The sequence below is a fragment of the Typopeltis vanoorti genome, chromosome 9 (assembly GCF_054136105.1).
Source record: "Typopeltis vanoorti isolate ZY-2024b chromosome 9, IOZ_Tvanoo_1.0, whole genome shotgun sequence".
In the NCBI taxonomy this organism is placed as follows: Eukaryota; Metazoa; Arthropoda; class Arachnida; order Uropygi; family Thelyphonidae; genus Typopeltis; species Typopeltis vanoorti.
Genome location: NC_143557.1, coordinates 113780887 through 113808333, shown reverse-complemented (window position 1 = coordinate 113808333; position 27447 = coordinate 113780887). Strand labels below are relative to the sequence as shown.

Here is a 27447-nt window from a genome sequence, read left to right as displayed (position 1 = left end):
GAGTGGAGGACAGATACACGAAGAATATAAGACTCAGGCCAGAAGAGTGACCAGAATAGTGAGGAAGGCAAAACTGGAATATGAGAAGAGATTGGCACTAAGCTCCATAGAAAATCCTAGGGAATTTTTTAACTATGTGGCCAGTAGGCAGAGAAACGATTGTGGAAGAATGATACTGTGGGATAAAAATGGGAATAGAGTGACTGATGCAGAGGACAGAGTGGAGTTGTTCTATGAGCACTTTATTGGAGTACTTCATCCTGGAGGATGTTGTTTATTTTTTAATGGTATATATTAGAACACAGAAATTAAGTAAATAATTAATTTATTAACTTATTGCTGATATTTTGCTGGTGTTATAACCAGCATCTTCAGAGCACAAAAAACACAGTTTGTCACAATACGTGAGACTATAACAACATGGTGTAATCAACGGAATAGTTAAACAAAATTGTAGCAGCAACACAAAGACTAGAGTCCTGATTTTTAGCACCCTCTATCTGAAAAAAAAAAAAAAAAAAAAAAAAAAAAAAAAGTACTAGTTTTTTCTTAAGATGACTGTCTCCCAGATCTTAGGCAAGTTAATACAGCCACATATTTGTTGATTTGGAGTGTGTTTCAGGGCTTCTGTCGCTTCTAAGAACAATCTCTCTGACTTGTAAGAGCTTCTGTGTAGTACTTCTGTGTAGAAATATTCTTGCATCCAATAAAATATATAAAATATAAAGGTGTTTGTTGAACTAACTAACAAAAAAAAAGAAGGAATATATTAATGTTGTAATATGATATAAGAGAGAAAATTTAACTAAATAAGACAGAAAAGGATTAGTCATAAGAGATGGTATGTGAGAGGCTAGAGATTAAAATATTAAGTAAATTCATAGAGAAATTTTGGAAAGGGGATTAAGTTAGAGGCTAGCAAAAGAAAAACAACAGACTATCGCTCAGGGCTGATTCCCGGATTGAGACATCATTACGGGCTTGCCGACCAAAGGACGTTTGGCAAAAAAACGCCACCCTAATTGGTCGGTGAAGTAAAATCAAGTAGGGGCGGAGAAAAGAAGTTAAAGAGGGTGCCGTTAGGAGAGCCAGTATAAAAGGGTTGGAACCCCCCCCCCCCCCCAACAGGACTTTTTTTAGGCTTTTAAGAGCTTTTTGGCTTTTGGTTTTGTTCCAGGAGAGTTCTTCACGAGCTCCTTCGTATGGGTTTCACGGTGTTTTCCTGAGTGGCGAGATTGGAGTTATATCTCTGTCGTCACAACACGGAAACAAAAGTGAGCGGAATTTCAGTTCCGTATTTCCTATGTAAGAAGCGAAGAATGCCATATAGTCAAAGAAAAGAAAGCATATTCGTTGTGTTTCAACTTCAGTGACAACTACGAAGAAGGGAAAGCTGTAAAGAAATCGATATCCACGTTGCGAGTTGTACAGCCGTTATTTAGACGATTCAAAGTGTGTCCTGAATAACGAAAGGTAAAGACCGCGTAGGCATAGTTCAATTCAAAAGGGAACATAGGAGAAACAGATTATTGGAGAGGTTATACCAGGATACTTCAATCAGAAAAAGATAGAGGCCCATATGGAAAACTCAGGAAAGAAAGGTACTGTAAATTATATCTCATGTTAACTAAGCTTCGTCTGTATTAGTTATCATTATTCTAATACTGAACTGTTGAAGTGACCAAGAAAACAATACTAGGACGTTAGTATATGACAGAATATATTGAAAGTAAGCTGGCTAGTGTTAATGTTATATGAGTAATTAAGTGTCCTGAGAATTTTGCATGTCTATTATATTATATAAGAAAGTTTAAATGTCATAGTTATGTGTTAGTGCAGTAAATGGCTTAGTTAAGCTACTTAAGTTTGGATAGTTAAATAGTGTGAATTAATCTTATATGTCCATATCATATGAACTTATGTGTTGAATGTGTATGGCGGCATGATCGCAATACCCATTATAGGATCACAGCTTAATTATTTATGATAAGCTAATGTCAGTTTGTAAATATTTAGTATAGCATTGAATTGAGTAATAACTACAATTTGAATTCTACCATGTTAAAGATTTTAATAAACCTTTGTTCAATAATAAAAAGGTTGTCTGAAATTGCTGTCCAATGCACCACTTGAAAAATACGAACCTAATCACGCGGGAAATTAATGTGTGAAGAAACGAGATAAAGTGTCACGACTGCAATATAGTTACACTTTCTGACATATTTTAGTTCTTTCTCCTTGTTTTTGTATATAATATCTCAAACTAAATATCCCAAAAGGTGCAGTATAATACAAATATTAGGGATACTAAGGGGAGAAATAACTTAAGTATTAGTAAATGTTTTGGTGATATCTCGAGCATAGATAATAGTAGAACATAGATGAGAGGAAATTACAAGTTAGAATAAAAATCAGTAAATTGGGACACAACAATATGCTGTTGTGTCCATCATCACGGTAGCATTTCCTTTGTCTGCTTTTGTTATGATAATCTGGCTGTTGTTCTGTAGCTCTTTTATAGCAATGATTATCTTATATGGGATATTATTTTTGGGAGGCTTGGACTTGATTAGGATGTTGGCCACATCTAAACGTATGTTGTTGGCTATTGTTGGAGGCAGGTCGTGAACATCCGCATCAGCAAACACAAAAGATACGTCCAGAATTATCTTTTATATATGCCAGAACTATGGCAATTTGGACCTAGCAGACCATGCTCTGGATACCCTTGCACACAGGATCAACTGGAAAAACACAAAAGTACTACACCGAGCTCTTACAAGTCAGAGAGATCGTTCTTAGAGGCGACAGAAGCCCTGAAACACACTCCAAATCTCAACAAATATGGCTGTATTAACTTGCCTAAGATCTGGGAGACAGTCATCTTAAGAAAAAACTAGTATCTTTTTTTTTTTTTCAGATAGAGGGCGCCAAAAATCAGGACTCCAGTCTTTTTGTTGCTGCTAGAGGTGCAAGAGGAGAGTGTGTTCCAAATACTGAGTACTCTGGATACCAATAAAGCTGTTGGACTGGATGGTATTTCACCACGGGTTTTGAGAGAATGTGCTAAAGAACTGACAGCTTCGTTGACCTGGCTTTTCAATAAAAGTCTGCCTGAAGGAAAGGTACCCAGGGAATGGAAGGAAGGTAAGATAGTGCCGCTGCATTAGGATGGTAGCAGACTGGAAGTGTCTAATTATAGACCTGTTTGTGTCATCAGTAGTTGTTAAGTTCTTGGAGAAATTAGTGAGGGACTATATACAGCATTGGGTAGATGAGGGTAATGTTATATGTGAGAATCAACATGGATTTGTTAAGGAGCACTCTTGCTTTAGTAATATGATTGTCTTTTATAATAAAGACAAGAGCAGTTGATGAGGGAAAGGCATATACTGCCTTTTTTTTGGATTTTGCAAAGGCGTTTGACAGGGTGCAACATGATAAGCTGATATTTAAGTTGCAGCACATGGGTTTAAATGTTGGGTTAGTCACATGGATTCAGGATTCGCTGACTGATAGGTATCAGAGAGTTGTGTATGATGGGACAATATCAAGGAAGCAGATGGTTACAAGCGGGGTTCCACAGGGCTCAGTACTGGGACCTGTATTGTTCAATCTTTATATCAATGATATTGTCAATGGATTGCAAGAGGACATTCAATTGTTTGCTAATGATGTGAAGTTGGGAAGGGTTATCAGTAATAGTGCAGAATGTGGCAGCCCTACAAGAGGATTTGAATAAACTAGACAGATGGGCAAATAAATGAGGTTATTGGTTCAATGCAGCAAAATGTAAAGTCTTGATGTTTGGGATCCATCGATGGGAGGATGTGTACTTGATTGAAGGAGCTGTACTGGATGAGGTAGGGGAGACAAGGTTCTCAGATTTGGTCCCCAGGATTGGGGACCAAATCTGAGAACAATAGTGGAAAGGGTACAGAGGTAGATAACAAAGATGGTTTCAGGACTGTATAATGTGAGTTATGAGGATTGACTGAGGGAATGTGGACTGCAGAGTTTGGTGGATAGAAGAAAGAGAAGTGATATGATATGATTGAGACTTTTAAACTGTTGAGAGGCAGTTACATGGTAGACATTGGAGGGTTCTTTCACTTGGTGGAACAGTGGGAAGGAATGATGATAAGGGGCCATCCCTGGAAGTTACAAAAGGAGGCTGTGTGCAAGAGGTGAGGAGTGGTTTCTTTGCATGGAGGGTGGTCGAACCTTGGAATGCATTGCCTGAGAGAGTGGTTGGAGTGGGGACAGTTAATGGTTTCAAGGAGTGGTATGATAGACTTTGTATTTCCTAAAAACGATCTCCAACGATGAGTCTTTTGACTCCATAGAGGCCTGGATAATAATAATAATATAGACCTTTTATCCAACAAATTTACTCCAAACATCTAAAAATTCTGGAAGCAATTCAAACTGTACTGAAAAAGCAACTAAAGACCTATCATGACATCCTCTAAGACAAAATAAAAAGAAGTTGATTCAGAAATGTCTAGGTTACAGGTTGTTTTAAATTGACTGTCTCCCTAATCTTTGGTAAATGAATGCAGTCATACTCGGAGATTAGGGGAGTGCTTCTTAGTCAATGCTCATTCTAGAAAGAGTCTCTCAGACTTGAAGCAACTCCTATCTGCATGGCTGTCTTCTTCTATTTAATTCTCTGTAACAGGGTAACCAGAGTATGGTTGACCAGTCCTGACTTGCCATAATGATGATGATAGCATCATCTATTTACTACTGTACCACTGACAGAAAACTTTAAATCATTTAAATTAAAACTTGTTTATGAATTATACCAAATTATTCAAATTCACCGTACATTAATGTTATTTTACTTGGAAAGAAAGAAAAAAAAATGCATGTATTTGACTGCAATGGTCATTCCCCCTCTTACCATTTAACTTTCTACACAGAACATTTACAGAGGAAAGCATTCAACACTACTAAATTCAAATGAAGTCTGGCTATGTCAAATACATGATGTACTTGCTATGTGGTACCTGCACCAACATACATTTAAATATATTTCAGAACGTTGAAGTAGCCAGTATTCAAAAATACACTCACGCAAATTAAAAAAAAAAAAAAAAAAAAAAGCCAATGGTATACTCTTCATAGAAATCCTAGTTACACATCTTCCAAATGATTCATTATCTTTTTCACTTTACAGAAAATCTACAAACACACCAGAAGGTGCTTACATGGGCAGTCACACCATCATCTAGCCCAACAGTATGCTATCCCTCAAAACATTTACACATAGAACCATGGTTATGTTCTAAGAATACAGCTGTTGCCACAGAACTCAGTTGTCTCTGTCACACATTTTAAGCCAATATCTATAACTGCTATAAAACAGACAAAAAACTGCATGTTCCTATATCTACTCCTTCATTCAACATATGTGATCGCAACAAAACTATTGCTCGTCAGTTATTCTAGGTGCATCCAGAAAGTAAGGTGTGTTCAGAATTCATCACCAAGATGGGAGGGGGGGGGGACAAATATTTTATAGTGAGTGCTGTGATAAAAAATCCTGCTAGTTGCAAGGTTCGTGGCACGATACAGATTTTGTTGGCACAAAACAATAGTGCTGCAGAAATTCACCAACAGTATAAGGTTTACAGGTAATGAGTGACAGTAAAGTTCAGCAATAGTATCATTTGTTCAAAAAAAGGCACAACTATGTTCAGAATGGAGAGTGCAGTGGCCAGCAAAGTGTGGCAACAGATGATTTGGTAGAAAGAGAGAACATGAAAATTAATTGTGGTTCCTTGCCGAAGAAAATCAATGAGGAAGATCGATCCCTTTTTTGTCTCAGAGGACAGTGGTCATCATTATCATTTTTTTGACCAATGGTGACTTGGGGGGGGGGAGTTAATGGCAACACTGCATTAATTATTGTTTTGACTCAACATTGGTGTATGAAATCCGTGTTTTGCTACCGGCCATGATATGAAGAAAAAAAAAAGTTTATCTCCATTTTTTTAACACTCCAAACATTTTTAAACTTATTCCACTTGCTCCTGTTTATAATAAATTTAATTTAATCCTTTATCCAAGTGTAAGCAAACAAAGTTTGTGCCTGAAGTATCTTCAGGACTGAGGCAACTCGTGGTAAAGATGGACCAAGCACTCATCACTTCTTGTCTTAGTATCTCCCATAATGCAAAGCACATCTCCTTGCAGACATGTATAATACTATGCATTAAGGAAGGGCCACAACCCAGACCGGTTTCAACCTTTATTAAATGTTCAAGTACAGGTCAAACTCCAAAAACTCAGCATCATTCCCCTCAGTAACAGACTCACCCTGCCACTGAGAAGAACTCTCAGCGTTGGCTCTACCCCCGTGGCAGACTCACCCCACCACTAAGCAGAGCCACTCGTTTGCTTATTTCCTCATACGAGGTGGTATCAAAAAGTTTCGAGATTAGTTCTGTTTACAAGAAATTACTTTATTTATCTACGTTTACACACTATCACCTTCAAAATAGTCCCCTTGCATATCAATACAACACTCCCAGCATTCTTGCCACTTCTGGAATGTGTCCTGGAAGTCTTCTTTTCGTAGCATGTCATGCACCTTCTGCAATTCGAGGTGGATCTCTGTAATGGTGTCAAAACAGTGACCTTTGAACTGAATCTTCATCTTCAGGAAGAGGGCAAAGTCTGCAGGAGCCAAATCTGGCGAGTAGGGTGGGTGCGGAAGTGAAATCATGTTGTTTCTGGTGAGAAACTCATGTGTGAGGAGAGCTCGGTGACAGGGTGCATTGTCATCATGGAGCATCCAGTTTTTCAAGTGCCACAGATCTGGTCACTTTCACCGAATGTCCTCCTTTAGACACCTCAAAACTTGGAAGTAGAACTCGGCATTGACCATTTGGCCCCTGAAGACGAATTCTCGATGCACAATGCCGAATGTCGAAAAACACGAGCATGCCCTTGGTCGAGCTGTGGACCTGCCTTGCTTTTTTTGGTCATGGAGAGGATGGGCTCTTCCACTGTGAAGACTGTTGCTTCGTCTGAAGGTTGTACCCATACACCCAAGTTTCGTCACCGGTAATGATCCTCAACATGATCCATGGCACACTGACGGAGTTCTTGGCAGACTTTGACGTGGTGTTCCTTCTGCATCTGGGTCAGCAGCCTGGGGATGAACTCAGCAGTAACACGCTGCATGTTCATATCACACGTGAGGATTGCCTGGATTGTTCCGTATGAACACACCGACAATGGCAGCAATGTTGTGGAGTGTTCTCCAATGATCCTCAAGCACAAGTTGCCGAATGGTTTTCACATTTTGGGGGGTTAAGCTCGTTGAAGGTCTTCCTGATCTCTCATCGTCTTCCAGTGATGTTCTTCCGCTCTTGAAGCACGCGTGCCACTCAAAACACCTTGAACGACTCATTGCAGCATTTGAATGAAAATATTTTTTCTAAGAAATATCTCATTCAGAATTTAACAAGAAAAAGAAAAAACTAAAAGGGGAATGCTTGTAAATAAGTGAAGATACCAATTCTGTTTAAAGAATTGTACTAATACAAACATTGTAATCTTAATTAAAGGTGAAAGATGTAATTTTTCTGTAAAAAGATTATAATGTAAGAAGTTTCTCTATAAAGATATATGTTAGAGTATAATAAGGAAGGATCAAAGTCCATTAACGACAACTTCGGATAAATTGTAGCCCATGGCAATTTGCTTACGTGCGAATGGCACGTGCACAGTGTTTTTTTTTTCCGGGAAGACGTGGCAATCGTACGGAAGATTCCAGGAAGATAGGAATGAAACAGGAGTCGGGCAGAAAGTTTTGAGTGAAAGAGGGAGCTAGAGATATGAGGTATAAAACAGTTTGCCCCCCCCCCCCCATTCCGGGCTTTTTTTGAGGATTTTTCATCTGGAGTTGCTGGAGAAGTTCCGGTGGAGTCGGGAAGAGTTCCAGTTCGAGGTCTAGTCGATAGCGGGAAGCTATTCTCTGCTGTTGTTTTGCAATGTCGGGCAGAAGGAATAGACAAAGAAATATTAGGTACTTTTCTGAGTAAGCCTGAAGAAACAGGCCGCGACATATATCCATGTGGATCAATTCAATCAATGCTGTTTCCAGTCGAGAAAGCGATGAAAGGACAGAACAAAGAAGGCCATACCTAGCCGTGAGTTATAATCACCAAGGACGAGATCGAACATTCGGAGGGAAATTATAAAGAAAGGATAGGTGGAATACGTTACAGGAATGTGGTAATGTAAAACCCTTTATAATTCCTTTGTTAACAAAGAACAGAATAATGTGTTATAGAAGAAACTAGATGTTAGGTTATATAACTCTAAACTTGTATGAAGGACTACAGTGATATCTTAGATACCAATGTTTAGAACCAAATAGCTGTTTCTTTAATATTTGTCTGAATGAATAGTAGCTAATTAGCCATAAGGAATGATCTATAGAATTATCGATGTGAATGTTTTAAGAATATGTGTAAGATAGTAAAGATGTTTAAAGGGATGCTAGCTAGAATTTTGTGTAGTGAAATGAGCCCATTCTTAGATGTGATATGTGAATTACAGTTGATATGTCTAACCTTATAACTTGGGATAACTCTATTCCTATTGAGTGTTTTTATCGTAATGTGTAACCTTTTGAATCTAATAAATGTATCTTGATTATATTAACCTGTTTTGTGCCTTGATTTGAATCAAATGCACCGCTTGCTAATATTTGAATCTGAGCGGGAGAGAAATATATGACAGAGACCACGACTGCAATCTAAAAGTGTTTTAAGAGAGATAGATAAAATTGATATAAGGAGTAATTAATGGATTGATTTATTTTGTATATTTTCTGAGGGTTACTTCTTGGTTAAAAGGAATTTCTAACCTAGGGATCTGGCTGGTGCAGCTTGAACAAATAAATATTGCCAGAACCCGATTAAGAGGTAACTCCAGACCGTTATTGCTGAGGATCAGACTCTATTCAGAAGTCAATCCTTTGTCAATTTAGTTAACATACGTAATCATTCTAAGAATCGGCCAAATTGTGTGGATAGATACAACTGTGAAAAAGATAAAATAAGATAAATGATAAAAAAGATATAAGCAGAAGAACACACAATAAAATCTATAACAGCATCGCCGTAAACTTGCTGAATCATGTCAAACGTCTCTGTGGCAGATTTGCCCAGTTTCATGCAGAATTTCACGTTTGCTCTTTGTTCTAACTTGCTATCCATGATGAAATCACAGATGTGGTAATGCAAGTGGTCAGAATAGCATCCATTGCACAGCTCCCAATGTACACAGGACGATGTCTTTTGGCACACTGACTTATGTAGGTAGGTGCTCCCTGTGACTGTGTGTACAGCCTTGTGCTGCCATCTGTTGGCGTGTTACCAACCTACTCTCGAAACATTTTGATATCACCTCGTATGTCATCCGGGGGGGGGGGGGGTAATAACAATGCTGTAGTCCATGAAGTTAACTGAGGCACGGCTGTTGTTGTTACCCCTCGGATGACACTGTGGGTCATATGAGGGGTAACAGCATAATGTCTTATATATTAATTTCTACATATATGTACCATGGTACATATTTAGCTTCTTTCTAAGAAGCTAGAATTTGACTACCAGCCTTGTGGTTCTACAAATACCCCTTCTTGATAGAATATGCTTCATGTTTTACAATCTTCAAAGTCAAGACTGCATGGTCACTTTCACCAATTGGAGGCAACATTGTCACTTTGATTATGGATAGCTTTTTCAGATCCTGTGACCAGGTTCAATACTCTCCCACCCCTAGTCCCTTCCATCACATGCTGCCTTAAGTAATTATCCCTCAGGAGGTGTATAAATTATATTTCCTTCCTGCCATGTGATCTTTCTTCCCTCCAGTCTATATCTCCATAGTTGAAGTCCCCCATAATAATCACTCGATCTGTATTCACTGTACTAATTTGATGATGCATGCCTTCCAGATCATTTGTGGAACTCCCTGGCCTATAGCAACAACCAACGGTATATTTTGTCTTACCGGCCTTAATGTCACACCAGATTGCATCAAATGAACAGCCACCCTCCCACCATCTCCTATTCTTTTTGGCTGCAATTCATCCGTTATCATCAGCAGTACCCCCCCCCCCATCCTATCTTTTCAGTCTTTCCTGAAATTACTAAACCCTTCACACTGAATCCCTTGAACTAAATCATCTGCTGTTAACCAAGTCTCACTAATGTCTATAACTTGCACTGAGCAAGGTTGCACTAACCAATGCCAAAAATTCCTTCCTCTTGTTCCTGATACTTCTGGCATTAGTATATAGAAACTGCAGCATCCCTTTAGTCCCCCGCCCACTTTTCCTTTCTGAATTTACTACCCAATTCAATATATTTGCTTGAGAGACTATATTCCTCACTTGGTCATTCTCGTGCTCACTTGCTTCATGGGTGCCTTCACACAAACTCACTTTCTTCCAACCTCATTGCTTAAGTTTCCCTGAATTTGCACTTCAGCATGCTCGGTGAACAAAGCTCTCACTTAACATCAAAACCATTTAGATGCGGTCATCAGCAAATGAGATGAGTAATGAGATACAGTAAAGTTAGGCAATGGTGTCATTTGTTTAAAGAAGGGTACAACAATGTTCATGATCAAGTCACACCCAAGTATTGACAGATGATTTCGTGGAAAGAGTAAACATGATAATTTACGAGATCATCGTTTCACAATTATAAAACTTTCTTTTGAATTCCTGGAAGTTTCATGCTTCATCATTCATGAAACTGACAGAAAAGCCAAGACATAAGAAATTGTGCTAGATATGTCCCAAAAATGCTGACTGGTGCAAATAAACAGGAGCGATGTTGGAAGATTTTTCCCACTTGGTTAGACTATAATAAATTTAGTTTAATTATTAAAGAACACGCAGGTCCACAGTAATAACTTTTATTTCATAAATAAGGTACAGCTATTTCATACTAAAACTAATAGTACATCTTCAGTGTTACAAACAGATAGGAATGGAATACAAGTAACGAATGTTCGGTGGATCACCTATTAAAATACATTGTTGTCATGAGCTAGGAAATGAAAGAAATTAATAAATAATTAATATTTAAGATAATTGGTTTTTTTAATGATTACATAAAATAAAAGTCTCCCAGATCTTCAAGAGAGAGAGAGACAGTCATTTCGACTTAAATTCGGTCGGTGTAAAATAGCTTCACAACTTTCTTTAAAGAGGCGTACATATTTGAAACTGCATCTATGAATTTTTCGAAATTGATATCTATTCAAGTTATTTTAGTTGGAAAAACAAGTTCTACAAACAAGGTGAGGGTACTGCCATTGGGTAGTCTCCACCTTTTGCTAACTATTTTTTGAAACAATTCTAAGAGACTATGTTTTCATCTATTCACCGTCAACCATCTCATTGGTATCGTTATGTCGATGATGTTTTTGCCATTTGGTCACTGAAGATGAGCTTTCCACCTTTCTACAACAGATAAATAGCCTTCACCCTCATATCCAATTCACCATGAAAAGGAAAATTCTGGTACTTTATGATTTTTGGACATCCTGCTTACTCGAATTTCTTCTGGTACCTTATCTACAAACATCTTTTGAAAGTCCACATTTACTGGCAGATATATTCATAAAAAGTCTGCTCACCACACATCTCAAAAATTTGGCATTCTTAAATCTCTAATTAATAGAGCACATAAAGTTTGCTCTTCTCCAGAAATCTTACAACAAGAACTTTCCATCATTAAAAAGTTAATGGAATCTAATAATTACCACCCTAATCAAATTCAACAGATAATTGAATCTTATGTTCCAATACCTAAGGTTTCTTCAACAGTCCACAGAGTTCCAATCCCCTACATTCCAGGAATCTCAGAACCTATAGATCGAATTTTAAAAAAGTACCAATTGATTCCCACGTATATTCCTATCAACAAAATTTCTTCCTTATTGCCTTCTACAAAAGATAAACTGTCATCTCTATCTTTGGCTGGCATTTACCAAATACCATGTGAATGCGATGTTTCTTATTTTGGACAAACTGGCCGTTCTGTGGGGGAAAAAAATTAAAGAACATCAATATTATATTGATTACAACAAACCTCAGAAGTCTGCTCTAGCACAACATAGTATTAACACTACCCATAATATCCAGTGGGATAAAGCTATTCTCCTTCATAAATGCAGGTTCAATATGAACGCCTCTTTAAAGAAAGTTGTGAAGCTATTTTACACTGACCGAATTTAAATTGAAATGACTGTCTCTCTCTCTCTCTCTTGAAGATCTGGGAGACTTTTATTTTATGTAATCATTAAAAAAAACCAATTATCTTAAATATTAATTATTTATTAATATATAAAATATAAACACCGGAGAGTAAAGATGTTAGTAGTGCATGGAATATAGTTTAGGGTCATCTAGAGAAAGCGGTATTAAATTGTATACCTAGAGTAAGGAAAGTTAATAGGGGTAGGAGTTAGATGGATGAATAATATCATTAAGCATGAGCTGAAGAAGAATAAAATGCTGTGGAAGCTATATAAAGAGAAAGGTGACAAGCAAACTAATGAACAGTACAAGGCTCAGGCAAGAGAGAGATGACCAGCATGGCAAAATCAGATTATAAGAAGAATCCAGCCGAGCAGGCCAAAGAAATCTCAAAAGAGTTCTTTTGTTATGTGGCAAGTAAGAAGAATGACTATGGAAGATTAATCTTAATGAGTGATGATGGTCGAGAGGAGACAGAAGCAGATAAAATAGTTGAGTTACTGAGTGACCACTTTGCAAGGATATATCATCCTAGTGTAGTGTGGTTACTGCTTTAATCTACGTCACAGACACTAATCTGGGAACAGAGGTGGATGAATTGGAGGTTCTTAGGATATTGCAGAATCTCAATGTAAATACAGCTGTGGGATTAGATAGGATATCAGCTAGGATTTTGTGATAATGTGCAAGGGAACTGGTAATACCTTTGGCTAGGCTCTTCTCAGCTCTGTAGAGTTCCAAGGGAGTGGAAAGAGGGCAAAATAATTCCTTTACATAAGGGAGGCTCTAAGACTGCAGAAGCAAATTATAGACCAAATGGTATCTCAGGTGTGGTGGAAAAAGTACTAGAAAAATTGTTAAAAAAGAGAATTCAAGAATGGGTAGATAAAATATGATACTGTATCAGGGTCAAGATGGCTTTGTGAAGGGTCAGTTCTTGCCTTAGTAATTTACTAACTTTTTATAATAGAGTAAAAGCTGAGTTGGATAAAGGAAATGACTACATGATGATTTTGATGGAATTTTTAAAGGCATTTGACAGAATACTACATGGAACACTGTTACACAAATTAGAACAAATGGGGATGAGCATGACACTGGTTAAGTGGATAAGAGGGTGGCTGCTGGACAGATATCAGAAAGTGGTATATGGAGGGGGTAGAATCAAGGTGAAAACAGGTGACTAGTGGGTGTGCCACAAGGTTCAGTGCTGGGACCATTGCTGTTTAATTTGTACATAAATGATATAGGAAATAACCTGAAAAGAAATATTCAGTTGTTTGCTGATGTGCAAAATTAGGTAGAGTAAAAGTTAATCACAGAGATGTGGAGAGCTTGCAGAAGGATTTCATTGTTATTATTATTGTTACATGACACCTCCAGGGAGTCCAGTGACTCATCGAGGGAGGGCACCTACTCTACAGCTCTATCTCCACCCTCAGTCCACTAACTACAATGAATCGCAACTGCCATCATCATCATCTACATTAATGCCATCTACCACCCACCACCACTAATATTTTCACAGACAATAACAAACATCCATGCCCTTGGCGGGATTCAAACCCGCAGCCTTATGGCTGGAGAGCGGATAAGCTAACCACTCGGCCAACTAGGCCAGCAATTTAAATAGGATGTCAGTATGGGCAAAAGTTAAAGGGTGTCAGTTTAATGTTGAAAAATGTAAAGTTATGCATTTTTGGATAAATAGATTACAAGCTGTGTATCATATTGATGGTACTGTACTATAGGAAATAGATGAAGCTAGAGATTTAGGGGTGGCAGTGGTAGACAGAGCATTAAAGTTTAGAGGATATATTGCTAAAGTTGCCCATAGGATTACTTGGCGATTGAAGAACACATTAACAAGTAGAGATAAGGAACTTGTTATTGGCAGTGGTAGACAGAGCATTAAAGTTTAGAGGATATATTGCTAAAGTTGCCCATAGGATTACTTGGCGATTGAAGAACACATTAACAAGTAGAGATAAGGAACTTGTTATTCCTCTTTATAAGATCTTGATACGCCCACATCTGGATTACTGTGCTAAGTCTGGTCCACTGGGTTTCTTAGAGATGAGGAAGCAGTGGAGATGATTTTCAGAGGCAAGTGACCAAGATGGTGGGTGGCCTGTGGAATGTTCCCTATAAGGATAGATTGGAGGTGCATGGATAACAGAATTTGACTGATAGCAGAAAAACAGAGGATATGATAGAAACATTTAAGTTGCTTAAAGGGTTTTATAGGATAGATGCAGGGGAAATGTTTCAGCACTTGGCTAGAGGGATCAGAACAAGAGGTCATCCCTGGAAGTTATATAAAAGGTCTGGTTAGTAGGGGTGTGAGGAATAGATTTTTTGCTTGGAGAGTTGTGAATGAGTGGAATGGGTTACCAGAGCCAGTTGTGAGTGCTTTGTTTGATAGACTGGGTCTCCTGCGATGAGTCTTCAGACTCCATGGAGGTGCCCGTATAATAATAATAATAATAATAATAATCACGTTAGGCCTATAAACCGTACACAGTCGTCAATGAATTTTTGCAGAACTATTGTTTTCCGCCAAGAAATCCATATCACACCATGAGCCTCGCAATTGGCAGGATTTTTTTTTTTTTTATCACAGCACTCATTATACATTATTCACAGAAGACAACAAATGTTAATGGAATGAAAGTGACTCATTAGCTATCAACAGATAGCTCAGTTACTTGTATCAAAGGTACATCTGAAAAAAAAATTTTACATTTACTATCAAGACAAGCCAAAGTGGTCAATCGTGCTCTGGACAATTGATGTACTCTAGACTAGCATACAAGATTGTGCAAGATCACTGTACTGCAAACATCTGAGAGATTATTTCTAGAATCAGCATCAGCTATGAATCATTTCCCTAACCTCAGTAAGTATGACTGCATTCATTTATGAAAGATTTGGGACACAGTCACTTTAAGACTACCTGTAACTTAACATCTAAGTAAACTTCCTTTTATTCACCACTAGAGGGTGTCAATATAGGACATTAATTCCTCTCTTTTTTTTTCCAGCTCAATAACAAATATATTATTATTATTACATGACACTTTCAAGGAGTCCAAAGACTCATCGAGCGGAGGGCGCCTACTCCTACAACTCTCCATATCCACCACTAAGTCTGCCAACCATACCGAACATCTACACCAATGCCATCTACTACTGCCACCACTAGTTTTCTTATGTCTGTAAATTGTGTGTGTTTTCAAGGTTGATTTGTCTGTATATGGGATGACAAACACAAGTTTACAGGAGAAAAAAACCCTACTACCTCTGTATGAGATAGGCTAACCCACCTTCAACTGAAAAAGCCCATATAAAGATTCCTCTCATCACAACAAAAATTGAACTGAGGCCTTTTCCAATTGAAGGGCACATTGCACTGTAGTTTTTCCATTTGTGCTACAGATGCACTTACATATATATATATGTATGTAGTGGTGTTCTGAAGATTTTGAAATCCAGTGAAATATTAGCAACTTAAGAAATAATTTTGTTCCTTCAGTACTGTTTTTACTGTGAAGTATACAGAGGAATCACCAACATCTAAGCCTTTCAACATGTTTGGACTTTTACAGCAGAAGACTAGAAAAAAATTGAAGCATTTGAAATGTACAGTTGTAGAGTAAATGTAAAGAAAGGGAAAATTAAGAAACGTGAAAGAAAAGGGTCAGGTATCCATAGACCTCCTAATCAGCCACTGCTAAATCATGCTGCCACTTTGCCAGTTCATGACACTAAGTATGGTGGTTAGCAGGAGGGAACTGTCAAAGCCACATAGAGACAGGAAACTGGGTTCCCTCTATGTGGGTAGCATGTCTGTGAGTCTGCTGCCTATCATTGCAGACCCCTATTCCTTATATCTCCTTGCTCTCTACATATAATGGAATACTCAATAAAGCATAATTTTAAAAATTCTCTCACAATAAAACACCAACAATAATTCTTACAACAAAAACAGTTTCCATATTTACTGCGACATGTGTGGACTAAACAGCAACATTACAATGTGCACTACCACTATCGCTTACAGTCATCTAAACAAACTGGCAATCTCAAATGCCAAACTACACATTAGACAATTCCTTCTGCAACAAAGTTGGCACTTATGCAAATCATCAGAAATGATATCCCATGCAGAGATTGCAAAACTTCAGATAACCCTGTTTAATCTGCTTTGGCTCAAAATTTCTTTCCCCAAACCAAATTGTCGCTTCACTTTGCTATTTCTATCTCAACTCCAATAATCATTCTGATCTTTTTAACTACCTCTCTCTCTCTCTAAAGCTCAATTATTTATAGTCAAAAGATATGAACAGTGAGATCATTCATCCTTCTTGGGGACTTCAATGTCCATAACTCAAATTGGCTTCTGTTCTCCAGTTTTGCCAATCAAGTAAAAGGGTTGATGAAGTATGCTATTAACAATTATTTAACACAGATTATCAATTTCTCTACCTGAATACCTAATCCCCCCCTTAATCTTCCAACACACTTGATCTTTTCTTAACAAGCATTCCTTCTACATATACTGTAGGTGGCAGTTCACCTGGTAACTCAAACTACAATCTTATGCACATCTCGTTTGCATGGAATAGCCCAACAGTTCTCGGTCATGTGTCCTTTTGCACTACAAGGGTGCCAAATGGGATGGTCGACCTCAGTGACCTACTCTTCCCTTCCACTGTCTGACTATTGCTTCAGTTCTTCTGATGCAAACACATGCTCAGTCCGAATGACAGAAATCATCCTCACAGGAATGAAGGTCTTAATTCCTCATTTCACCCTAAATCCAAATTCACCAGCTAAGCCTGATTTTTCAAAAAAGTGTACTAACACAGTACAATAAAAAATAAAAAAAAAACCTCAGCATACTATAATCAGATCAAGACCAAAACTCCAGTTGCTCATTTTACCTATATCACAACTCACAACAGATGTAAAAGAACAAACAACAAATCCAGATTTTGAAAGGACCAAACATTGCAAACTTGCCTTTTGGTCCCTTGCCAAGACCACTGGGTGCAACTTTTTTCCATCCATGTCTCCACAACTCTCACATCCAGATAGTACCATAGTCACTTCACTGAAGACAAGGTCAACAACTGGCTTTACTTTTCCAATTCCAGCATTGATGAGCAGGGAAAAGTTGTCTCCACTTTACCAAGAACTGCTCAATCCATGCCATCCATAGTCTTCCTCTAGAATAGTGGGTCTTAACCTTTTTAGTGATCGGCACACCCCCTTGAATCTAAAAATAAGTTCTCGCATCCCCTTGAAAAATGTGTTTCTATTTCTTTATTTAAGAAATGACATCTATTGCAAGATAATTTATTTATTGAAAAATAAACATAAATACAAAACAATATCTCAATTTTTAATGGCTATGTTGTTGTTTTTTATTCATAATAATACTTTTGAAGCAAGGCTCTTTTTTTGAAAGAGCCACGCATAAGTCATCACTTACATTTAAGCAATTTCTGGCTTTTGTTTCTATGTGCAAAAGTGATGAAAATCCCATTTCACACAGGTAGGTGGCAAATGTGTCTGCAATGCTGCTTTTGCCAGTTGGGATAAGGTTCTAACTGTTGTTGTACACCAGAATTGTTCTAAGTCCAGTTTTTCAAATTCCATTTGAATATGCATTGGCTCATATTTCAATAAGATCATCTTTTATTAATAGCTGTCGTCCATCGAATCTGGGTCAAAATTTAGAAACTTCTATCGCACCCCTAGAAATGCTTTCTCGCACCCCCAGGGGTGCACACACCCCAGGTTAAGAACCACTGCTCTAAACGCAATTTGAAGACTCCTCAATAACCTGAACACAAACAAGGCATCTGGCCCTGATGGTGTTCCACCCACTGTGTTATAAACTTGTGCCCCAAACCTAACACCCATCCAAAAAAAGATGATAAAAGTCAGCCAACAAACTACCATCCAACTGCTCTCACTTCTGCTCTCTCAAAAACTATGGAGAAGATCACCAACATCCAACCATCTGGAGACCTACCACTAGCAAGTGACCAGCATTATGGATTCTGCCACACTCAATCCATAGCCAATCTTCTAGCCTTCACACAAACCTGTGTTTAAGTCATTTAAAAATCTGAGGGAACTCAGGTGGTCACTCTTAATATTTCAAACCTGATCAGGTTTGGCTCTATGGAGCACCTTCAACTCTCTGCAACAGAATTGCCAACTTTCTCACTGGTCGCTCACTACAAGCATGGTAGATGATTCCCTCTCCTCGGATTTCCTTGCAATGCAGTAGTACCTTAGGGTTCTGTACATTCACCAACTCTCTTTCTCCTGTATATAAATAATCCTATTACAAACTTCAAATCCTATCCTAGGTTTGCAAATAATAGTGTACTCTATTCCTCCTTTTTCCTTTCATTTAGCATTACACAGTGATCAGCATTCATTTTACACAAATTATGGACTCAACAACCATGTTATAAATAATTATTTTAATTTTCTGATGTTTCGACCTTCATATTAAGGTCCATCTGGAGACAAGCTAAATTACATTTCACATAGTATGCTGAAGAGACAATGATTTGATTGACGATTGTTCTACTGGCCTGACCTCTAGTTAAAATAAAATTACAATAAAGTGAAATAAAATAAAATAAATTAACTACATCAAAGCTATATTCTATTTAAGACAACATCAGAGAAACATTCTTTCTTCTTTCATATAGATAAAATGGTTACAGACAAAATACTATCAACAAAATTCTGTACAAGACCTCACTTAAAAACAAAAATAAACAAGACTATAATAAAACTAACTATTCCATACATTAAAGGGATCTCAGACAAAATAAACAGACTACAAAATTACAACCTTAAAACCTCCTGCAAAATTAAAGAACTTACTCAACACATCCAAGGATCCACTTCCTACACTGGCCAACCCTGGGAGTATACCGTATTCATTGCACCTGTAATTTGCCCTATATAGGGGAAACAGGATGTATAATTCCTATCGGAATAAATGAACATAAATGACACATTAAATATAATAACTTGGTCAAGCTGGTCTTTCTGATCATGCCCTGAACACTTTACATAGAATTGACTGGAAAAGCACCTGTTGTTTACATCACACCGAAACATGGTATGAAAGTAAATTTAAGGAGGCCTGGAAGATTCTTATCACCCTAATCTTAACAAAAATCCCAAACAAATGGAAGACACATATTCTACCCACTTAAACTTTCTCCCTAAGAGTTAATTCTAAATAGAACAATAGGTAATCCAGGGTCCTAAATCTAATACAGTGGGTGATCGGTTAACGAACAGTTCGGACCTCGAACAAATCGGACAACGAACACTTTCAGGAAAGATTTTTATGTTCGGACAACTAACGCATGTTCGGATAATGAACACCTCACAAAACAAACAAGAAAAAGCGACGCTATGTGTAAAATTTGTAGAACTGTATTTTGGTGCCATCTATGAATGGTTTCTGGAACGAGACTTTGACAGTTGTATACATAACCGTTTTGTGTGCTAGTTGATTTCTGTTCTCTGAATTTTTGTAAGTGCTTTTCTGAACTCTTTATTAAAAAAAAAAAAAAAAAAAAAAACTGATAATATTATGGAGCCTAAAAAGAGTGGAGTGTCAAGAACTGTGCTCACCATAGAAACCAATAATAGCCAAGGTAGAGAGTGGGCAGAAGATGTCTGATGTTGCTAGGCAGTATGGCTTGAACAAGTCTACAGTACGCACAATCTTAGCTAAGAAAGATATAATCAAGAAGACTCAAGCAGCTAAGGGGGTAATGAAAATCACATATGAGAAACAAAGATGTTCCATCCATGAAAAAATGGAGAGATTGCTTTTAGTTTGGATAAAAGAAAGGGAAATGAAAAGAGATGTAATTAGTATGACTATCATTCAAGAGAAGGCCAGAGAAATTTTTGAAGAACTGAAGAAACAAACTCCACATTCGTCACATGAGGAGATAGAATTCAAGGCTACCACTGGATGGTTTGCAAAGATCAGAAGGAGATCTGGCATTAAACATGTGGTAATGCACGGTGAGTCTGCTAGTGCAGATAAAGAAGAAGCTGAGAAGTTCTGTCTCAAATTTCAAGAATTCATTAAAAAAGAAGGATATTGTCCACAACAAATTTTCAATTGTGATGAAACTGGTTTATTTTGGAAGTGCATGCCGAACTGTACCTACATCACGAAAGATGAGAAAAATATTCCTGAGCATAAGAGAGAAAAGCAATTGACATTGGACAGATTCTTTAACGCCCCACAAACGGGGGAAAAAAAACATGACTGATGAAAATGCAAGACTGTGTACCAAAAAAAAAATAAAAAATTATATAATTTCTTACTATGTTTATTTATAATAACAATAATAAGAAATCATATACTTTTTTTTTTTGGGTCTCCAGAATGAATTAATCAAATTCCCATAAAAATCTATGGTAAATCGATGATCGGTTAACGAATATCATCTTTCAACGGATTATGTTCGTTAACCGATCATCCTCTGTATAACAATTGTCATGTTAAATTAGGACACCATTTTCACTGTAAAAACCTATCTATATTAAAGAATGCTTCTCTGATGTTGTCTTAAATAGAATCTAGCTTTGATGTAGTTAATTTATTTTATTTCACTTTACTGTAATTTTATTTTATTTTCACTAGAGGTCAGGCCAGTAGAACAACCACTGATCAAATCATTGTCTCTTCAGCATACTATGTGAAATTTAATTTAGCTTGTCTCTGTATATATATATACACACGTGTATATTCCAGATGATGACCTTAATATGAAGGTCGAAAAGTCTGAAAATTAAAATAATTATTTATCACATGGTTGTAAAGTCCACAATGGGGTAAGGATAGCCTTGTAAACTTCAATATCACCAAAACAGTCGTATCTGATCTTTCACAAGAAAGATCTCCCATCCCTTTCCCTTACTTTTAGTAATATCTGATATCCAAACATGATCAGATTTCCCTTCTTGGACTGATATACACCCATCTAGGCACAAACACATCTCAGCCATAGCTTCTGCCGCTGCCAAAACACTATGTACTTTTCCACTCAAGAAGTCACTACTTCACACCTCTGCAGCTGTTAACTATATAAACTGTCAATACTATCCAGAAGAGAGCAATCTGATTAATTAATGATCCCTCTCTTGCTCACAAATCCACTTCAATCCCTCTCATGGTATATTGGTCTAATTTCCACATTATGCCTATTCTACAGATACTTGACAGACGGTGAAAGTACCTGTAGAACAGGTTGAATTGGCCACTAATCATTCCTCTACTTTATGCCAAAATTATTAAAACAAGAGCTGCTATTAATCAACACCCATTTACAATACAGTTTGGAACTTGCCAACCCAACTTCTCTACCTCCTCTTTCAATCTATTCTTCATTCTTTGGAAGAGCCTCTCTCACTTTACCTTCCACAAGCAATACAACCTTCAGCTGTTGGATAAAAAAATGTCAACAGATTCCCCCTTTCTTCTTACACTATTGCCCACACAAGGCACTGTGGGTCAGATTATAAAGAAAATGAATACATAATAATATAAAAAAAATAATAAAAAAAAAACAGGCAATCAACTGAAATCCTTCTGTAACACTATAACTTCTGCATTACCTCTCACAGCTTTACTTCCTCCCCCCCCCCCATCTGTGAACTGCATATTCCCATTTAAACCAATTCCATAATCTTCAATTTCTTACTTAATAATTACGGGCTTAAAGCCCTATTGGTAACTGCTAGTGATCTGAGATACTGATTTACTGCACAACTTGTTAATACCTCTTACACAGTCAATCTCTTCTTTCAGCTTACTAATCTACTATCTAACACCATATAATATGCAAAACCTACTTTAGAAATGTAAAAGCCAGCTAAAATCAAATAAATTATTAATTGAAAATATTATGAGAATCATAACTTGAATAACTCATAGCAGCATGAAGCTGATCTATTTGGTAAATGTTTAAAAAGGCTATTCACCTGTAATTCCTTGGTGGCAACCTTTCTAGCATGGTCAGGCATATCAGCATCCCTAAAAAAGTTTAAAATATATAATAAAAATAATAAAGACATTTAAAAATGCAAAAGAAAAAAAAAATATATATATAGATATATGATAGAACTGATTTACTTGATTGAGAGATATTTTTTAAAACTAGATTAAATGACTATAAGCTGAGAGATAAAAAGAGAAACACTATTTTAATTAAGTAGACTGCACGACTAGTTTTGTCTTCATAGAAGACTTCATAGGGTGCATAACAAGAGGGACGTATTAATTTGAAGCTGTTCTGTGTATCTCTTCATTGTTGGGTGTGTGCATGCGTTCAAGGTTTCATGAATGCCAAAGTTGAATAGCAGTGCAATGACAGTCTGAGAGATTATAGCTAAGGTTAGTGTTGAGATGTATTGGATTGAGGACGATTTCTTTAGATTCTACAATTCTTCTTTCCAGTTCATCATAGCATTGAAAGATATTTTCCGATTTGTCCCATAAGACTGGATGAATGACAGAGTTTTCCTCATTAGCATCAGCAGAATTCAGGACATTGTTTGACAGAGCACTAGCTCTGGTTCTGTCATATATGACATCTCTTATGTTCCTCTAGACGTAATTCGATGGATTTTTTCCATTTGGTCAAATTAAGACATGTTGCAGTTGCACCAAATAAGGCAAATACTGAGATATTTCAGGGTTTTTTATTTTTTTATTTATTTTTTTTTATGGACATACTGAGCAAGGAACAGAGTTTCAGAAGAGGAGTGAAAGAAGTCTGGATGTTATATTTTTTAAGAACTTTGACTAATTTTGGCAAAAAATGGAACTGATATATGTTAGGGATGTGTGGCCATTTTTTCATTATTCTATTTTCAGCATGGTGAGGAGGTGGATTAAATAGTAGCTTATTAACTGTTTGTTTTGAATAACCATTTTGCTGAATGGTGTAAGAAGAAATTGAAGTTCTTTGTTAATATCTTCTTCTTCACAGAGGAGGCACGTTTGCCTAGCATAGAAATAATGCTTTAATGTATATATTTTTTGTCTTTCATAATGTTTGTTGGTAGTTCCCTCTTGTTATGCACCCAAAGAAGTCTTCTATGAAGATGAAAATAGTCGTGCAGTCTACTTAATTAAAATAGTGTTTCTATTTTTATCTCTTGGCTTATAGTCATTTAATCTATTTTTAATAAAATATATATATATATATATATATATATATATATAAAGAATTGAATGACTAGTACCGAGATTTAAGTAAAAAGGTTTTAATATAAAAACATGACTAGTTTCGGCTTGTAACAGCCTTCATCAGGTGACATTATAAAAGAAAGAAAAAAGAAAAAAACACTAAAACACTGAAGCGTAACTAAACTATGAACATCATAGAGAGTCTTTATGTATAATTGACACTAAATCGCTGTGGTTGTATTTAAAGCTGTTCTTTCATTAGTTGTATTGTTGGGAAAGTGTGTGCTAGTAGCATCTCATGAACACCAGTACATGATTACAGCTGAATGACAATCTGGGAGGTTGTAGCTCAAGTTATTATTTAGATAAGGATTGAAGATGATTTCTCTAGATTCCACGATTTTTTCTCTCTAGTTCATTATTGCAACGGAAGATGTTAGTAGATTTTTCCAGCAGACCTTGTGACTTTGGTTTTCATCATTAGGATTAGCCGAGAAAAGATTTTTTCTTTTTTCTTTCTTTTATAATGTCACCTAATGAAGGCTGTTACAAGCCGAAACTAGTTGTGTTTTTATATTAAAACCTTTTTACTTAAATCTTGGTTCTAGTCATTCAATTCTTTATAAAAATATGTATGTTAACCGAGTTAATGATCATTCTTTCATATATTTTCAAATCGGTGTCGAAGCTAGCTGGTGAACGGACGTGCTATCGGAGAGCTCCTGACAGATTTGTGTTTTTTGTTGATTTATTGGTGTTTTGGATTCAATTTAATGGACTTAAGTGTTTAATTTTGGTATATTATTAGAGCTTTATTAACGTGGTTAGTGTACTAAAGTGTTTTATAACATAATCTATGTCGGGAAGTCGCCGCTAGATGAATTCGTAATGAGTAGTGTTCGTGCAAGCTCCAGATAAGATAAGTATCATTTTCAGTTATCGATACAAATTACTTAATATTGTGTAGTTTTGTTTTGTTTGACTTGCGTATTTTAGTGCGTCTATTTTTGGTGTGTTATAACGTTTAATTTGACAAAACACGTCACAGATAAATATGGCACCTGTGCGTAGGAAAATGGCGGCCAGTAATGAAGGTTCGCCATCGTTATCAAAGAACGATAGCATAAAAGAAATGAGTCAGTGTACTAGCTGTGAAATGTACGCTTTGTGGAGTGCGGTCGGAGTGTGGTTGGATGATGATAAAGGATTGAATGTGTGTAGAAAATGTAGGGAGAATGCGGAATTGAAGTGTATTTCGGATCGTGAGTGTGATATTTTTGTCAACCTTCAGAATGAAGGAAATAGGGATATGACAAGAAACGGCAAGGTTGTACATGAAAATTGTGAGAGTGTGAATGTAGAAAGTGTGAATGATAGTATAAATGGTTTCTCAGAGAACAAAAAAGATGAGATAGATGCATTGAGTGAGATCGCGTTGTTGAATAGTGCGATAGAAAGAGCAAAACAGCAGCTAGAGTGCATGAACAAAAGTAGACTGAATGAACCAACCAATAATAAAAGGTATGACAGGAAAAATAGACGTATGAATGTGAACATGAACAAAATGAAGGATAGAGTGCTGTATGAAGACTCGTTAGTACGAGGTGTGTTAGTAGAGGATTTGACAAAATCGTACCAACCTGGTGCGACCATAAAGGACGTAACTGCGTCTATTAGAGAGCAAAAGGAAAGGGTGAAAGAAATGATTGTTGTGGCAGGTACGAATGATTTGAAAGGAGATAAAATGGAAATGATAGAAGACCTGAATGAATTGTTTGAGGTAGCAAAAGAAAAGAGTGAGAGAGTTAGAATGATTAGTCTTTTGCCATGGTATGACAGTGAAATGTTTAAAAGGAGGGCTATAATTGCAAATGACTATGCGTGGGTTATGTATGACGAGTGGTGTGGAATTTGTGGATGTGTGGAGTGAGTTTGATGGGCGAAAGGATCTATATAAGATGGATGGCTTGCATTTGAATGGTTACGGTGTAAGAAGACTTGAGAAAGTGTTGCTGAATGTAGTGGATGTGCAAATTCAGGGAAACTAGATTTGTTAGGGGGGGTAGAGATACAGTCCTTATGGAGGCAGTTGAATGTAAGAATGAATATAATATGCCAGAGCAAATAAGGACAACAAATCAGAGTGGGATAGTTAATATAAGGCATCAAGGTAGGGTTGGGGCTAATGGGGGTCTTAAAATCATGTACACTAATACTAGGAGTATTAGGAACAAGAAGGAAGAGTTTTTGGCCATGGTTGGCACTTTCAGACCACAGGTTATAGGTATTAGTGAAACATGGCTGACTGTAGATGATATAACTAGTGGGATTGAATGTGATGGGTATAGTGTGTTCAGGAATGACAGAGAGAATAAAATGGGGGGAGGAGTATTGTTGATGATAGCTGATGAGCTACAGCCAAGGAGAATAGAAGTTGAATTGCAGGATAGAGAAAAGAGCACATTTGAGGCCATTTGGTGTGAGATTGTGGCTAGCAGAACTAAATATACAATTGGGTGCTGCTATAGACCAGGTGATGGAAAAGATGGTGGTGACAGTATGCACAAGCAAATAGAAGAAATGGGTGGAAGGAGGGTGATTATTATGGGAGATTTCAACTATGGTCGAATCGATTGGAGTGAGGAGAGGACACACGGGAGGAAGGAACTGGATTTTATGCGGTTATTAAGGGATAACTATCTGCGACAGCATGTAATGGAAAATACTAGGGGTCAGAGAGTGCTTGACCTAGTAATTACATCTGAGGATTTGGCTGTAACAAATATGACCACATTGCCACCAATCGGTGAGAGTGATCATAGGGTCTTAACTTGGGAGGTGGCTAAAGGTGTAGAATTTTCAATTAAGATAGGGTACATGTGGAATTATCGGGCGGGAAAGTATGACAAGCTTAGGAGTTTGATTGGTTCAGTGCCATGGCATGTACAACTGCAAGGACTAGAAGTTGATAGTGCATGGGAGGTAGATAAGAAGTGCTTGCATGAAGCAATGGCTGACTGTATATCTAGAGTCCGAATAATAAATCAAGTAGGGGTTAAATGGATGAATAACACCATTAAGCTTGAGTTGCAAAAAAAGAAACAACTATGGAGGGAATTTAAGGAGAAGGGTGACCGTCAGGCACATGAATGGTATAAAGCGCAGGCCAGAAGGGTGACGAGTGTGGTAAGAAAAGCAAAAAAGGATTACGAAAGAACATTGGCCATGCAGGCTAAAGAGAATCCTAAACAGTTTTTTAGATATGTAGCAAGTAAAAGGAAAAATGTACATGGCAGATTGATTTTAAAGAATGCCGATGGTAGGGAGGTAACTGAATCAGTTGAGATAGTTGAGTTACTGAGTGAGCACTTTGCAAAAGTATATCATCCAGGCGGTGACATTGCAGAAACGAATAAACTAGTAGATTATACGGGAATTGTGGTTAATGAAGTGGAGGTGAGTAGTCTATTGCATAACCTCAATGTCAATACATCTGTGGGATTGGATGGTATACCAGCTCGTGTTGTACGAGAAGCAGCTAAAGAATTGTCGGTACCCTTGACCATTTTGTTTAATTTGAGTCTCGGGTCTGGGTTAGTCCCGAGCGGGTGGAAAGAGGGGAAAATAATTCCACTGCATAAAGGTGGTTCCAAGACTGCTGTTGTAAATTACCGACCGATTAGCATATCAGGAATCATTGTCAAGGTCTTAGAGAAAATAGTCAAGAGGAAAATACAAGATTGGATAGAAGAAAATGGGATACTGTATCGGGAACAGCATGGTTTTGTGAAGGGTAGGTCATGCCTCAGTAACTTGCTCACGTATTATAACACAGTGACGGCTGAACTGGATAAGGGTAATGGGTTTACGGTGATTCTGCTGGACCTTGCCA

At 37.2% G+C, this 27447-nt stretch overlaps 1 protein-coding gene across 3 annotated transcripts in view; it reads right to left on the bottom strand.

The window, feature by feature from the left end:
• The window catches only part of LOC150103434 (lon protease homolog 2, peroxisomal-like), a 641828-nt gene that overhangs the window by 396966 nt on the left and 217415 nt on the right, over positions 1 to 27447 (bottom strand). For all 3 annotated transcript variants that reach the window (XM_090397545.1, XM_090397547.1, XM_090397544.1), the window contains exon 7: positions 22346 to 22397. In XM_090397545.1, the coding sequence (XP_090253671.1) occupies positions 22346 to 22397 (52 nt within the window). The remainder of the gene's footprint in view (positions 1 to 22345; positions 22398 to 27447) is intronic.